Source organism: Oncorhynchus kisutch, linkage group LG17 (genome assembly GCF_002021735.2).
Source record: "Oncorhynchus kisutch isolate 150728-3 linkage group LG17, Okis_V2, whole genome shotgun sequence".
In the NCBI taxonomy this organism is placed as follows: domain Eukaryota; kingdom Metazoa; phylum Chordata; class Actinopteri; order Salmoniformes; family Salmonidae; genus Oncorhynchus; species Oncorhynchus kisutch.
In genome coordinates, this window is record NC_034190.2 from 77,534,403 (window position 1) to 77,547,169 (window position 12,767).

Sequence of the window (12,767 nt, forward strand, 5' to 3'; positions counted from 1 at the left end):
GGAGGCATATAAGATCCCATTTACCATCCTCCTCCCTGACCTCTTCAATGAACATCCCATAGGACTCTACATTTTAGACTAAATATGTGTATGGAAACCACACACGGGAAACTGTTGAGCGTGAAAAAAACAACAGCGTTGCAGATCTTGGCACAAATTGGTGCCCCTGGCACATACTACCATACCATCTTCTAAGGCACTTAAATATTTTTCTTGTCCATTCACCCTCTGAACTGCACGCATACACAATCATTGTCTCAAATGTCTCCAGGCTTTAAAATGATTCTCTAACCGGTCTCCTCCGCTTCATCTACACTGATTGAAGTGGATTTAACAAGTTAAATCAAGAAGGGACCATAGCTTTCATCTGGATTCACCTGGTCAGTCTGTCATGCAAAGAGCAGGTGTTCTTAATGTTTTGTATACTCAGTGTATATCCTAGGTCATACAGGCACGTGGAGGCCACACACACTACTGAGCCTCATTTTGACTTGTTTTAAGGACATTACATCAAAGTTGGATCAGCCTGTAGTGTGGTTTTCCACTTTAATTTTGAGTGTGACTCCAAATCCAGACCTCCATGGGTTGATAAATTTGATTTCCATTGATAATTTTTGTGGGATTTTGTTGTCAGCACATTCAACTATGTAAAGAAAAAAGTATTTAATAAAAATATTTCATTCATTCAGATCTAGGATGTGTTATTTTAGTGTTCCCTTTATTTTTTTGAGCAGTGTATATATATTAGCTCTCTGATTACAATGAAGAGCAAGACGTTGAGTTTTTGGCCAGCTGCAGTTTAACTAGGTCTTTCTTTGCAAGACTAGAAAATAATCAAGATTAGACAAAACTAGAGCCTGCAGGCCTTGCTTTAGGAATGTGTCAAAAAAGCTGAGTAATTCTATATTATGAACAGACCTCTCCCCCATCTTTACAACCGTTGAATCTACAAGTAATTTAGTCTCAACCACAGCATTCATTACCAGATTTTGCATTGGTCTAGAACTTAGGGAATGATTTGTACCAAATACGATATTCAGGACCAGTTTATTACTGGCCACCCATTCCAAAATTGACTGCAACTCCTTGTTAAGGGTTTCGGTGAATTCATTAGCTGTGGTTATTGACACTTATATGGGTGAATCAGCATATGGACACACAGGCTTTGTTTAATGTCAGTGGCAGGTCATTGGTAAAAATAGAAAAGAGGGCCTAGAGAGCTGCCCTGCGGTTCACCACACACTACATGTTTTACATTAGAGAGGCTTCCATTAAAGAAAACCCTCTGAGTTGTATTAGATTGCCATATAGTGGATTCAGAGCTGAGGTTGAAAAGCCATAAAACATGTTTTCTCAACAGGTTATGGTCAATAATATCAAAGGCTGCACTGAAATCTAACAATACAGCTCCAACAATGTTATCAATTTTTTTTCAACCAATCGTCAGTCATTGGTGTCAGTGCAGTACATGAGCATGCTGGAAGTCTGTCAGATTGTTTACAGAGAAATAGCACTGTATTTGGTCAAACACCATTTTTTCCAATGGTTTGCTAAGAGCTGGCAGCAAGCTGATAGGTCTGCTATTAGAGCCAGTAAAGGCTGCTTTACCACTCTTGGGTCGCAGAATGACTTTGGCTTCCCTCCAGGCCTGAGGACAAACTCAACCAGGTTTGTCATTATTGATCAATAACAAATTTTCCTACACTAACTTTAGATTTAAAAAAAAAAGTACAAATACTTTTCTTTCATTATTTTTTAATGCAGGAATACGATGACTCAATGTTCATTTTTGGCATTTCCTGACTAAGTTTGCCCACTTTGTCAATGAAGTAATCATTAAAATAATTGGCAACATGAATTGGTTTTGTGAGTTTAATGTCTTTCTGCCCATAATTTCATATTCCAAAGTTTTTTTCTATCACTCTTTATATTATTGATCTTGGCTTCATAATACAGTGTTATCCTTACATGTGACATATATACACTTTACTGTCATTTAAATTGTAATTTACAGTATTTTCTAATTAATTTAAGGAGCATGTACAACTGGAAATTCAAAGAATGTAAGACAGTATTCAAATACATTTGTCTCTTCCAGTATTATGTTGTGAGGCAAAAGAGTACAGAGGACACATGAAGGAAAACATGAGACCGTCCAAGAGGTACAGTAGCCCATATAATAGTCATTTAATAGGATCTCTATGCAGTACAGTAGGCAAATGGTGGAAGTTACAGAAGAAATACTATTCTGATGACATAACATTGCAGTCGGACTATGCAGAGTCAATTACCTACAAATCATCTCGCATCCCAAATACTATTCATTATGCGAACAAGATTGGCAAGTCGGCACCAAGCCCCGCTCAAACTGACCCACTAAAATGTGCCGCGGCACTTCAGAAGGCCAGGGCGTTCATCTCTGCTACGGTCATAGGAATGTTGACTTGCCTGGTTAAATAAAAAATAAAGAGACACTTGCTGTCTCAGTGAGATTAGGTTCTGTTGTCTGTTTACTCTCTATTTGAGACTGTACTACTGCAGTTATCAGTGTCCATCAGAACCTAAACAACTCTACTACAGTACATGGCTAAGTGGCCGTTTCCAATGGGCTTCACTATAATAAACTCACAAAACATGCATCACATAACTGAAATAATACACGTCAGTAAAGAAAGTTCATATGCATTTATTATAAACAAATCTAGACAATCTGATTTGGGCCTCATTTAGTTAGTGTTGAACTATGTCACTATACACACACACACACACACACACACACACACACACACACACACACACAATGAAAACATGCAAACAGAATACACATACGGTGAATATGTTTTTCTAAAAAGTGTCAATGAAAATTTTACTTTCATATTTTTGAAAGCTGTAAAAAAAATAAAAAACATTTTATTGCAACATTGATCAAGTTAACAATTCCCAATGGGTTCAGTAGCCTACTCCAAAATCATAGATTTCAATCATTGGTACCCACCAACATTTGATTTCTGAACATCAATTAATTCACTTAGTTTCTGATTCCAATCAAAATGTAAAAAATTTCTCATTCTTGGATATTTTGCATACTGTAATACTGTCAAAAATATAATGCTAATAATAATTGTATAGCCAGTGCATGCCAATGTGGTAAAAATGTTTCTAACTTGATACATTATTAAACATGGGTATGTTACGTTTTGGAAAAGTAGCTAGTTGGAGCAGTAATAGATATTTTGTAAGTGTGACAGCAAATCTGGCTATAACAGGGTTCGGAAAACAAACATACACACTCCTTAAAGACTTAACAATCCATTATGGGTCTCTTCTTATCAGTAAACTAGACCAGACTAAAAAAATAAAACAGTGATGAGTCATCATCTCTCCCGGAGAGGAGAGGAGTAGGAAGTAGATGAGGGGTCCAAGATAATTGGCCGAAAAAACTGAAGGGGAGGAATGAACGGGAAGAACAGGAAAATAGTATTAAATACTTTCAACTATCACAACATGGTCAATGATGCTCTTCTGATTAATCCACAATGAACATGAATCCGAGTCTATAGGTTGGATAGTCTCACGATGTTATCCTACCAAGTCTTGTTTATCAAATCGGCTGCTGGAGGAATCCTGGAACTCGAGGCTATAGATAAATGCCTATAGGACTAATACAGTTACGGGACAAATGTATTGGCACCATTGCACTTTTCTTAAATCATTTAAATTGAAGAAAAATAATTCCCTCCCTACAATTAAACATGGGGGGGGGGGGGGGGGGCTACAAGAAGAGTTTATCTGCAGATAATTCTGTCTATGCCATGTCCTAATTTTCTAAATAAAAACGGTAAACTTTAGTTTACAAAAATAAAATTGTTCTGCAATGTTGAAAATCCAATAACTAAGTGTGGGGACAAAATGCTTTTTGAATTTTTACATATTTTAGAAGAAATATGGAATGACTTCAGAAAAGTGCAAGGGTGACAATATATTTGGCCGCAATTGTATGTCAGCTAAAGGATGATACCCAACTCACAGTGTAGTCCTGGAGATGCAGGGCTGCTGCTACAGGGTTTCCACAGCGGGTCTGCAGGGGCCAGGATGACGAGGGAGGTAGGGCTGGGGAGGAGGTGTAGGTGGCCACCTCCTCATCCAGACGTAGCTCCTTCAGAGGGGGGAGGCGCCGGCGGAGCAAGGCTGTAGCAGATGTCAGAGCGCCGCTCTTTGGGAACATAATACTACCTGCAACTATACACGGTTATCGATCAATTAAACAGATTCATTTATAAAGCCCTTTCTGCAACATCAGTTGTCGAAAACTGCTTTACAGTAACCCAGACTAGACTCCAAAGAGCAAGAAGCAGCACAATCAGCTAGTACATACACTGACTTTGAGTCCTACCTCTGGGCTGGCGCAGGGGGACAAAAGCTGAGAGGTTGGTCAACCTGGTCAGATCTGTGGCTGCAGCTGTGACTTCCGGGATCTCTGGTGCAGAGGCTCTGTCTAACTCTGGATGCAGAGGGAGGAGGTGCATCGACTCCTGTCCTCCTGCAGCACAATGTTCCATTGGCCCACCTCGCTCCAGAAATCCCGCCACAGGGCTCTCCTGTTCATGTGCTGGAGCTGCTCTGTGCAGCTTCTTGCCAGTTGAGAAGAAAATGACTGATTCTCTGTGTGGGGCTTGGAAAAAAGTCTGGAGTCGTCCTCCTGTGTAACTTTGCTTCTCCTCCTTCGCCAGCTGTTGGTCTGCTCGCATCTCAGCAGGGTCTTGATCCAACACCACACAGTCTGTCTGTTCTTCCTCCTCAGTCTCCTTAAACAATGTCTGGACAACCTCCTGCCACACATAGACATGTAAGTCATTTATCAGACACCTAATCAGAGCGACTTACAAACAATGCAGTCAACTAAAGTATGTAAATCCATCAATCGTGGCAAGTAAATGCCACCTGTTAGCCCCCCCCCTCACCTCCTTGCATGTCTCCAGATCTCCGCTGTGGCCCTGGAGGCCCCCGAGTCTGGGTGAGCCTGCGTAGGGGGTCCAATGGGCAGACAGGAGCCTCCTCTGAAAGAAGATGGCTCAGTGAGTTAGAGCATCCATGGTGCTGGCAATAACAGGGATGTGAATTTAAGTATGCTCCCTCTAATTCTCTCCCTCCACTCCCGGAGGACCTGAGCCTCAGGACTACCTGGCCTGATGACTTCTGACTGTCCCCAGTCCACCTGGTTGTGCTGCTGCTCCAGTTTCAAATCAAATCAAATCAAATTTATTTATATAGCCCTTCGTACATCAGCTGATATCTCAAAGTGCTGTACAGAAACCCAGCCTAAAACCCCAAACAGCAAGCAATGCAGGTGGAGAAGCACAGTGGCTAGGAAAAACTCCCTAGAAAGGCCAATACCTAGGAAGAAACCTAGAGAGGAACCAGGCTATGTGGGGTGGCCAGTCCTCTTCTGGCTGTGGCGGGTGGAGATTATAACAGAACATGGTCAAGATGTTCAATGTTCATAAATGACCAGCATGGTCGAATAATAATAAGGCAGAACAGTTGAAACTAGAGCAGCAGCACAGTCAGGTGGAAGTTGAAACTGGAGCAGCAGCATGGCCAGGTAAACTGTTCTGCCTGAGGCTATGGAACCTCGACCTGTTCACCAATGTGCTTCCTTGGTCTAAAACAGCAGTTCGGGGACCTCTTGATCTCTTTTCAGCACCTGCTGTCTTGACCTCTGAATGCGCAGCTATGAAAAACCAACTGACATTTACTCCTGAGGTGCTGACTGGTTGCACCCTTTACAACCATCTTGTAAAGGGTGCAACCAGTCCTGAAGAACCATCTAGCCTCCACCCGGCCACCCCTCATAGCCTAGTTCCTCTGTGTTCCAGCCTTTCTATGGTGTTTTTCCAAGCCACCGCACTTCTACATCTGCAATGCCTGCTATTTGGAGTTTTAGGCTAGGTTTCTGAATAAGCACTTTGTGACATCTGTTGATGTAAAACGGGCTTTATACATACATTTGATTGATTGGGCAACAAATACTGAATGTTATCACTTTAGTGTTCACAGTTTAACCATGGACATAAGAGTCAGGGGTGTACTGTAACATACTGACCATGGACATGGGCTGATGCCTTGTGTCAGGGACCCGCTGGGGTGTCCACTTTAAGGCTGGGGTCAGGCTGACTGATGTCACTGAGGAAAGGGACAGATAGACATAAGGCAGACCAAAGAGGAGAGGGACAAACAGGAGAATATCTGGTTGAGATGTGGCAATAGAAAAGGTAGCATATGACCAACGTACCCATAGGTTCTCCAGGAGCTTCAGTGTGCCACTTTGTGATGGGTACTCGCTGTGCCTGGAAAGGTAAAGTATCACAGTGAATCTTGTGTTACTCACCCGTAGTGGGTGGCTGCTTGTTTCATACAGCACTAAGGTGACATAACAAGTAGGCACATGAGAAAGTAGGACGGTAATCATTTTTACAAGGTGTAATATGAAGAAGAATGCTCTGGTATATTTCCTGGTTGCTAAAATTCTAATAGTTTGCCTAAATTTCAGTTTGTGACAAAACAAGTTATTCTTTTGTAAAAAAATTAAATAAATAAAAACATTGTACCATCTAAACAGCTGTGAAATACATTTTCCATAAGCATTTTCAGCTGTCAGGGTTCATGCACTCACTCATAGATGGAATTTCATGACTTCTCAATAACTTCTAACCAAATGCCCATGACCAACAATGAAACCTTTATGTACAAGACGTATAAAAAAAGAATAATGTGGTACCAACACAGGGAGGCTGCTCTCATGAACCAGCTCCCATCTTTGAGCAAGGCACTTAAACTCCCACAAAGTAGAATACCTGTTAGGCAACTGTATAAAACACGTGGTCAACCCTCAGGTCTGGAAAGCTAGTGGGTGTGCAGGCTTTTGATCAAGCCCTGCTCAAACAGGTCAGAGACAGTTTATCAAGATCGGTTGAGCAGCTAATTTCTAAAATATGGTTTGTTAGAGAGATACTGGAGGATGGTTGACCACCCTCGATGTAAAACATTGCAACATTACAACCAAATACGCTTCGCCTTTAAATAATTCACTCATTTAATAATATTAAAATATCAAATGACTATGGAAGGCTGCAAATATTCTAATTCAATTGAAGCAATCCCTCACATTTTCTTCAGTCATATTTAGCTAAACTATCTTAGAAGTGTTAACTTTGCAGGATGACTGGAATATATAGAGTTACAATGCCCCATATATTGGATGCCCAAACCACCTGGAAGTCTCAAAAAAAAAAAAACACGTTTTGAATCCACATAATCCAATAAACAGGCTACATCTATAATCTCGTTTGACGATTCACAAATTATTATTTAGAGTCACATGATTCGATTCAATGCGATTGAAGGGTTAGCCCTAACATACATTTAATTTCCCTGACTTCATGGATTTTATAATTTTCCAAAACTTTTCCAGGCCTTGAAAACACCATTATAAAAATGTCATTACTTTTCCAGGACCATTCAAAACCCCGTTGTTTGAAGCTGGTGTACAAAACCAAAAGCAAACGACGAAAAAACAAAACTTAAGAATGGGAAGCATAGAAAAAGGTGCATATCCAACAGATCTACCACTTATTAGACTTGCTTTCAATGAGAAAGAAATATTAGTTATAGATAATGTCAATGTAGATTTGGTCAAATTGTCCAAAAAGTCACATATTGCAGCTTTAAAATCTTAATTGAAATGTATGTTGTTTTCGCCCCGGTGGCAGCAGCTTTATATGCGTTTTTGTTATTAATAAATCAAATTGATCAAACAGTGACTGACAGTGTAGATGGAGGTGCCCCTGCCAGATGGACAGACAGAGGTGCGCTGGGGTGTGGCTTCCAGGGGTCTCCCAGCCTTCACCTCTTCATTCTGCAGGATGCTGCTGAGGGCTGCAGCATCTGGGAAGAACTGAACACGCCGTACTGAACCTGGAACACATACAAGGTTACAGACTTAATAGTGTTCTCTTCTTTGCGGTTTGAAGCTATAAAAGCTTCTTTAAAAATGCATTTTTTTTGCATTATGATTAATGAAGCAGTACTAATCTATTGCTGGGATTTCTAAGCATTAAAATGTATTTTTTTTTATTTGATTTAAACTTGCCCAAAGATAGGATGTGTCCACTAGTACTACCACTGACCTGCAGAGGCTGCTGACTTCTTGTGACTCTTCATGACAGACACTCTTTGGGGCTGGAGAGAGTAGCTGACCCCTTCATCCTGCAGGATGCTGTTGAGGGATGAAGGCTCAGGGGAGAACCGAACAGACCTTACGGGACCTATAAACAATACATGCACATACAAAGTTAGACTTGCTAGCCTATCCCAGCTTCCCTAGATTGAGCCGGAGTAGGGGTTTGAATAGGCTGCCTAATCAAACAAACTCTTAAAAAAAAATGTTTTAAAAGGTGCTACATATAACATTTCCACCCTCTAATAGCCCTAAACGTTTACACTATATCAGTAGCACATAGACCATTTATTTGCAGCATTAGGAAAGTTACATAAAATCCATCTGGGATGTGTTCAGTAGTACTACCACGGACCTGCAGAAGCTGCTGTCGTCTGGTGACTCTTCATGACAGATACCCTCTCCAACTCCAGAGAGGAGCTGACCCCTTCAGTTTGCAGGATGTTGCCCAGGGCCAGAGACAACTTTACATTCCTGACAGGACCTAATTCAACACAAGAACATAAAGTATACTAAACAGCAAATTGTTTTTTTTTTATATAAGATGCTACAGTATGTTAAACATGTCCACCTGTAAAAATGTACATAACATGAAGGAATGCAAATTCACAAGAGGAAAAATAAAAATAATAATAAATACACTGACCAGCAGAGGGCACTGTCCTCAGACCATTCTTCATGATGGACACTCTCTGGGGCTGCAAAGAAAAGAATACCTCTAGTTAGTTAATAGGCAAACTGATGGACAAACTCAGACAGTTCATCAGTACCAATTGTACAGGCAACCTCAAACATTGCTATGGCATTAATACAGAGGGTAGTGCGAACGGCCTAGCACATCACTTCCTGTCATCCATGACCTCTATACCAAGTGGTGTCAGAGGAAGGCCCTGAAAATTGTCAAAGACTTCAGCCACCCTAGTCATAGACTCTTCTCTCTGCTACCACACGGCAAGCGGTACCAGAGCGCCAAGTCTAGGTCCAAGAGATTTCTAAACAGCTTCTACCCCCAAGCCACAAGACTACTGAACATCTAATCAAATGGCTACCCAGACTATTCACATTCCCTCCCTCCCTCCCCCACCACTCTCTGTCATCAATGCAAAGTCACTTTAACTCTACCTACATGTACATACTGGCTAAATAACCAGCACCCCCCTGTATATATATATATCGTTATTTTTTACTTATCTCATATTCTTATATGTATTTTTGAAACTGCACTGTCAGTTAGGGGCTCGTAAGTAAGCATTTCACTGTAAGGTCAAGACAACCTGTTGTATTCGATGCATGTGATTAATGCAATTTGATTTGAAAACAAACAAATACCAACGCACTACAACCGACCCAAAATCCCTGTACCTCATTCCACAAGACAACTCACCATGTTGTTATAGGCTTGTGTAGAGGGACGGCTAGACATAAAAACCCTGGCTGCACTGATTCCCTCATTCTGGAGGATACTACATAGGGCAGAAGGGTCAGAGTGGAAGGCAGCCTCCACACTCCCTGGAACACACACAGTACAATGGAACACATCTTCAATTTCAAAAAGAAAAAGTGTGAAATGAAGAGCCTAAGCAGAGAGAGAGAGCGATTGGGGAGAGAGACTATAGTAGGCTACTATGCCTAATATTACTAGAGAAAGAAGCGGAGGATGTTTGAGTCCTTTACTGTTACCACACCATCGGTAATAAAAATCCCTTCTCACCAGTGCTACTACTTGGTAACTGCCCAGGCATGGAAGGATCTTTCAGGCTGAGCATGTCAAAATGGCCACCACAGGCTTCCGTACTGAGGGCAGTGGGCTGGGCTGAGGCAGTGGAGGCACTACTAAATGAGAAAGCACTGGACGAAAGACCTGAGCCGAGAGCAAATGAACTGGGAGGTCTGGAAAGTTGTCCCCATCCAGGTACGTGCAATAGATTATCTGAAGAAGACTGTTTGGGATGTTGAGACAAAGACATGGAGGTGGCAGCACTGGGAGCCTGGGTCTGATGAGGCTTCCCCGACTCTCTATTTTGCTGTGACAAGATGCCGCCAGGCCCTGAGCCTGCTTTTCTAGCTGCCAAGTGTAGTGCAGTTGTTGGGAGTTGAGCAGCAAGCTCTATTGTTGACTTTGATTGGGCCTTGTTATGAGTTGCTGGGATGCTACTGGGCAGTTGGGCAGTGGTTGTTGTGGGTCTTGTTTTTAGATGGGCAGCAGTGGTAAAAGTACTTTTAGGTTGGGTTGGTTGAGCACCAGCCCTTGCAGTAGCAGCCAGCGGTCCCCTCTGGTTCTGTGCCCCCATTCGGTTGGCCTTGAGATTAGAGAAGTTGAAAGGCACAGGCTTGGTGCTTGGTTTCATCCTCTTGGCTTTACCCTAAAGGAAAACAAAGACAAACTAATTATTATTTAGCACTGACAAGTAGTGCTTTGGAGACGCATATTCAGGGCAGGTTTCCCAGACCGAGATTAATCCTAACCCTGGACTAAGAAGCACTGTTTAATAGCCAGTGAGTCTGCTTTTTAGTACAGGAATGGCCTTAATATGAGTCCTGGAAACCAGCCCTTAGTGATGCAGTTGATTGAAGAAAAGATGCTCCTTACCGCTAGAGAGTTGTCCTCCCATCTCTTGTGTGACCACGTGAAGTCAGAGGGAGTCTTAAGGGGCAGGGACTTGGCCAGCACTGGGAGCCTGCTGATGCCCAGCAGTCTTATCATGAGTTTAGGACCGTTGTCTGAGGCTGCTGCTGGGTCCTTGTTCTCAGGCCCCGGTTTGGAAGGATGGCCATGGGGTACAGAGGGGTGTTTGGAAGGATGGGGTACAGAGAGGTGTTTGGAAGGATGGGGTACAGAGAGGTGTTTGGAAGGATGGGGTACAGAGAGGTGTTTAGAGCCTGGCTTTTTGTCTGCTGTCATTCTGTTGAGACTGGAGAGGGACAGTCAATGTAGAGAGTGTAGACATATGTTTCAGGCAGTGTATCCACAGTGTTGTTTTTAGATTCAGGTTCAGCTATAGACAGCGACCATGAATCATTAGCGAGATGCAACCACCAAAATAAAGCACAATAGACTAGTTGTGTTCATACTCTGCAGGCCTACCTTGAATGGTCGTTCAGGAGTGTGTTCTGACATTGCTGACGCAGTACTGGAGAGGAATCCATGTTGGCTCAGTCAGGGGTTCAAGAATGTTCTGTAAATAACAAACCTGAACCAAATGTTTGTAAACATAATTCAGCATGCTGGCTAACACAGTTGGCAAGAGCGCATAGATAGCTACGCCTTTTAGGGACAAAACAGCAACAACATTGACGCAGTGCTCAATTGCTTTGCTGTAGTTTGTTAACTTCATTTCACTTGAATACAGAAAAGAACACATTGCAATCTTCTAGCTAATTCCTTAAAAAACACCACAAAACGTTGAACAATTTAAACGATACTGTTAGCTTGCTAACGTTACTTGATTCATGATATGACAATATATAAAATCTTACTTTACTCCCATGCAAACGTCAAAATAGTTAACTGTTTGCTTGCTTCCAAAAAAATGTATTCTGTAAATTTCAAAGAAAATATTAAGAATATCCCAGACTTTGCTGTTTTCACCCCCAAACAAACCTCAAAACTTCCTGGACATGCGACAGTTTGTACAAAGCACCTATTTTCATTGGTTAAACAACAAACACCAAAATCCAATCGTTGTGAATGTTTATTCTGCGGCCATATTTCCTTTGACCAATCAACAACAAGCGTGTAAAAACAACTCCATGGAAACGACGCATGAATCTTCACCACGTGATCTATTGCAGAAACGTTCCATAGGCACAAAAAGCTTATTTTTCTCAATTTTTGTGTTTACATCCTGGGTAATGAGCATTTCTCCTTAGCCAAGATAATATATCAAGCTGTCAGGTGTGGTATATCAATAAGCTGATTAAACAGCATGGTTATTACACAGGTGTACCTTGTGCCGGGGACAATGAAAGGCCATTCTAAAATGTGCAGTTTTGTCACACAACACAATGCCACAGATGTCTCAAGTTTTGAGGGAATGTGCGATATGCACGTTGACTGCAGGAATGTCCACCAAAGCGGTTGCCAGAGAATTGAATGGTCATTGCTCTACCATATGTTGTTTTAGAGAATATGGCAATACGTCCAACCGGCCTCACAACCGCAGACCGTGCACGTGTCAGCACGCCAGCCCAGGACCTCCACATCCTGCGGGATCATCGGACAGGGAAGGGGGTGCTGTAATAAAGCCTTTTTGTGGGGGAAAACTCAGTCTGATTGGCTAGGCCTTGCTCTACAGTGGGTGGGCCTGGCTCCACAGTGGGTGGGCCTGGCTCGACAGTGGGTGGGCCTGGCTCCCAAGTGGATGGGCCTATGCCTTCCCAGGTCCACCCATGGCAACACCCCTGCCCAGTCATGTGAAATCCATATATTAGTGCCTAATTGATTTATTTCAATTGATTTATTTCCTTATATGAACTGTAACATAAGTAAAGTCTTTGAAATTATTGCATGTTGCGTTTATATTTCTGTTCG

The 12,767-nt window shown here is 42.0% G+C and overlaps 1 protein-coding gene across 6 annotated transcripts; it reads right to left on the reverse strand.

Moving 5' to 3' along the window:
• Nucleotides 1-2,156: 2,156 nt before the first annotated feature.
• On the reverse strand, nucleotides 2,157-11,924 carry LOC109908342 (mucin-12). 6 transcript variants are annotated; one of them, XM_020506987.2, is made up of 15 exons: nucleotides 11,838-11,924; nucleotides 11,322-11,412; nucleotides 10,827-11,148; nucleotides 9,948-10,599; nucleotides 9,621-9,745; nucleotides 8,883-8,934; nucleotides 8,592-8,720; nucleotides 8,187-8,324; nucleotides 7,826-7,974; nucleotides 6,293-6,347; nucleotides 6,104-6,183; nucleotides 4,962-5,057; nucleotides 4,394-4,829; nucleotides 4,028-4,239; nucleotides 2,157-3,440 (listed from the first exon to the last, which is right to left on the reverse strand). In XM_020506987.2, the coding sequence occupies exons 2-15, from the start codon at nucleotides 11,381-11,383 to the stop codon at nucleotides 3,375-3,377; spliced, it is 2,574 nt and encodes an 857-aa protein (XP_020362576.1). In that variant the 5' UTR covers nucleotides 11,384-11,412; nucleotides 11,838-11,924; the 3' UTR covers nucleotides 2,157-3,374. The 6 variants fall into 6 exon arrangements, with proteins under 6 accessions (XP_020362576.1, XP_031650538.1, XP_031650537.1 ...); XM_031794678.1 differs by having other exon boundaries at nucleotides 7,907-7,974; nucleotides 11,322-11,427; XM_031794677.1 differs by having other exon boundaries at nucleotides 4,028-4,233; nucleotides 11,322-11,427.
• Nucleotides 11,925-12,767: the final 843 nt, after the last annotated feature.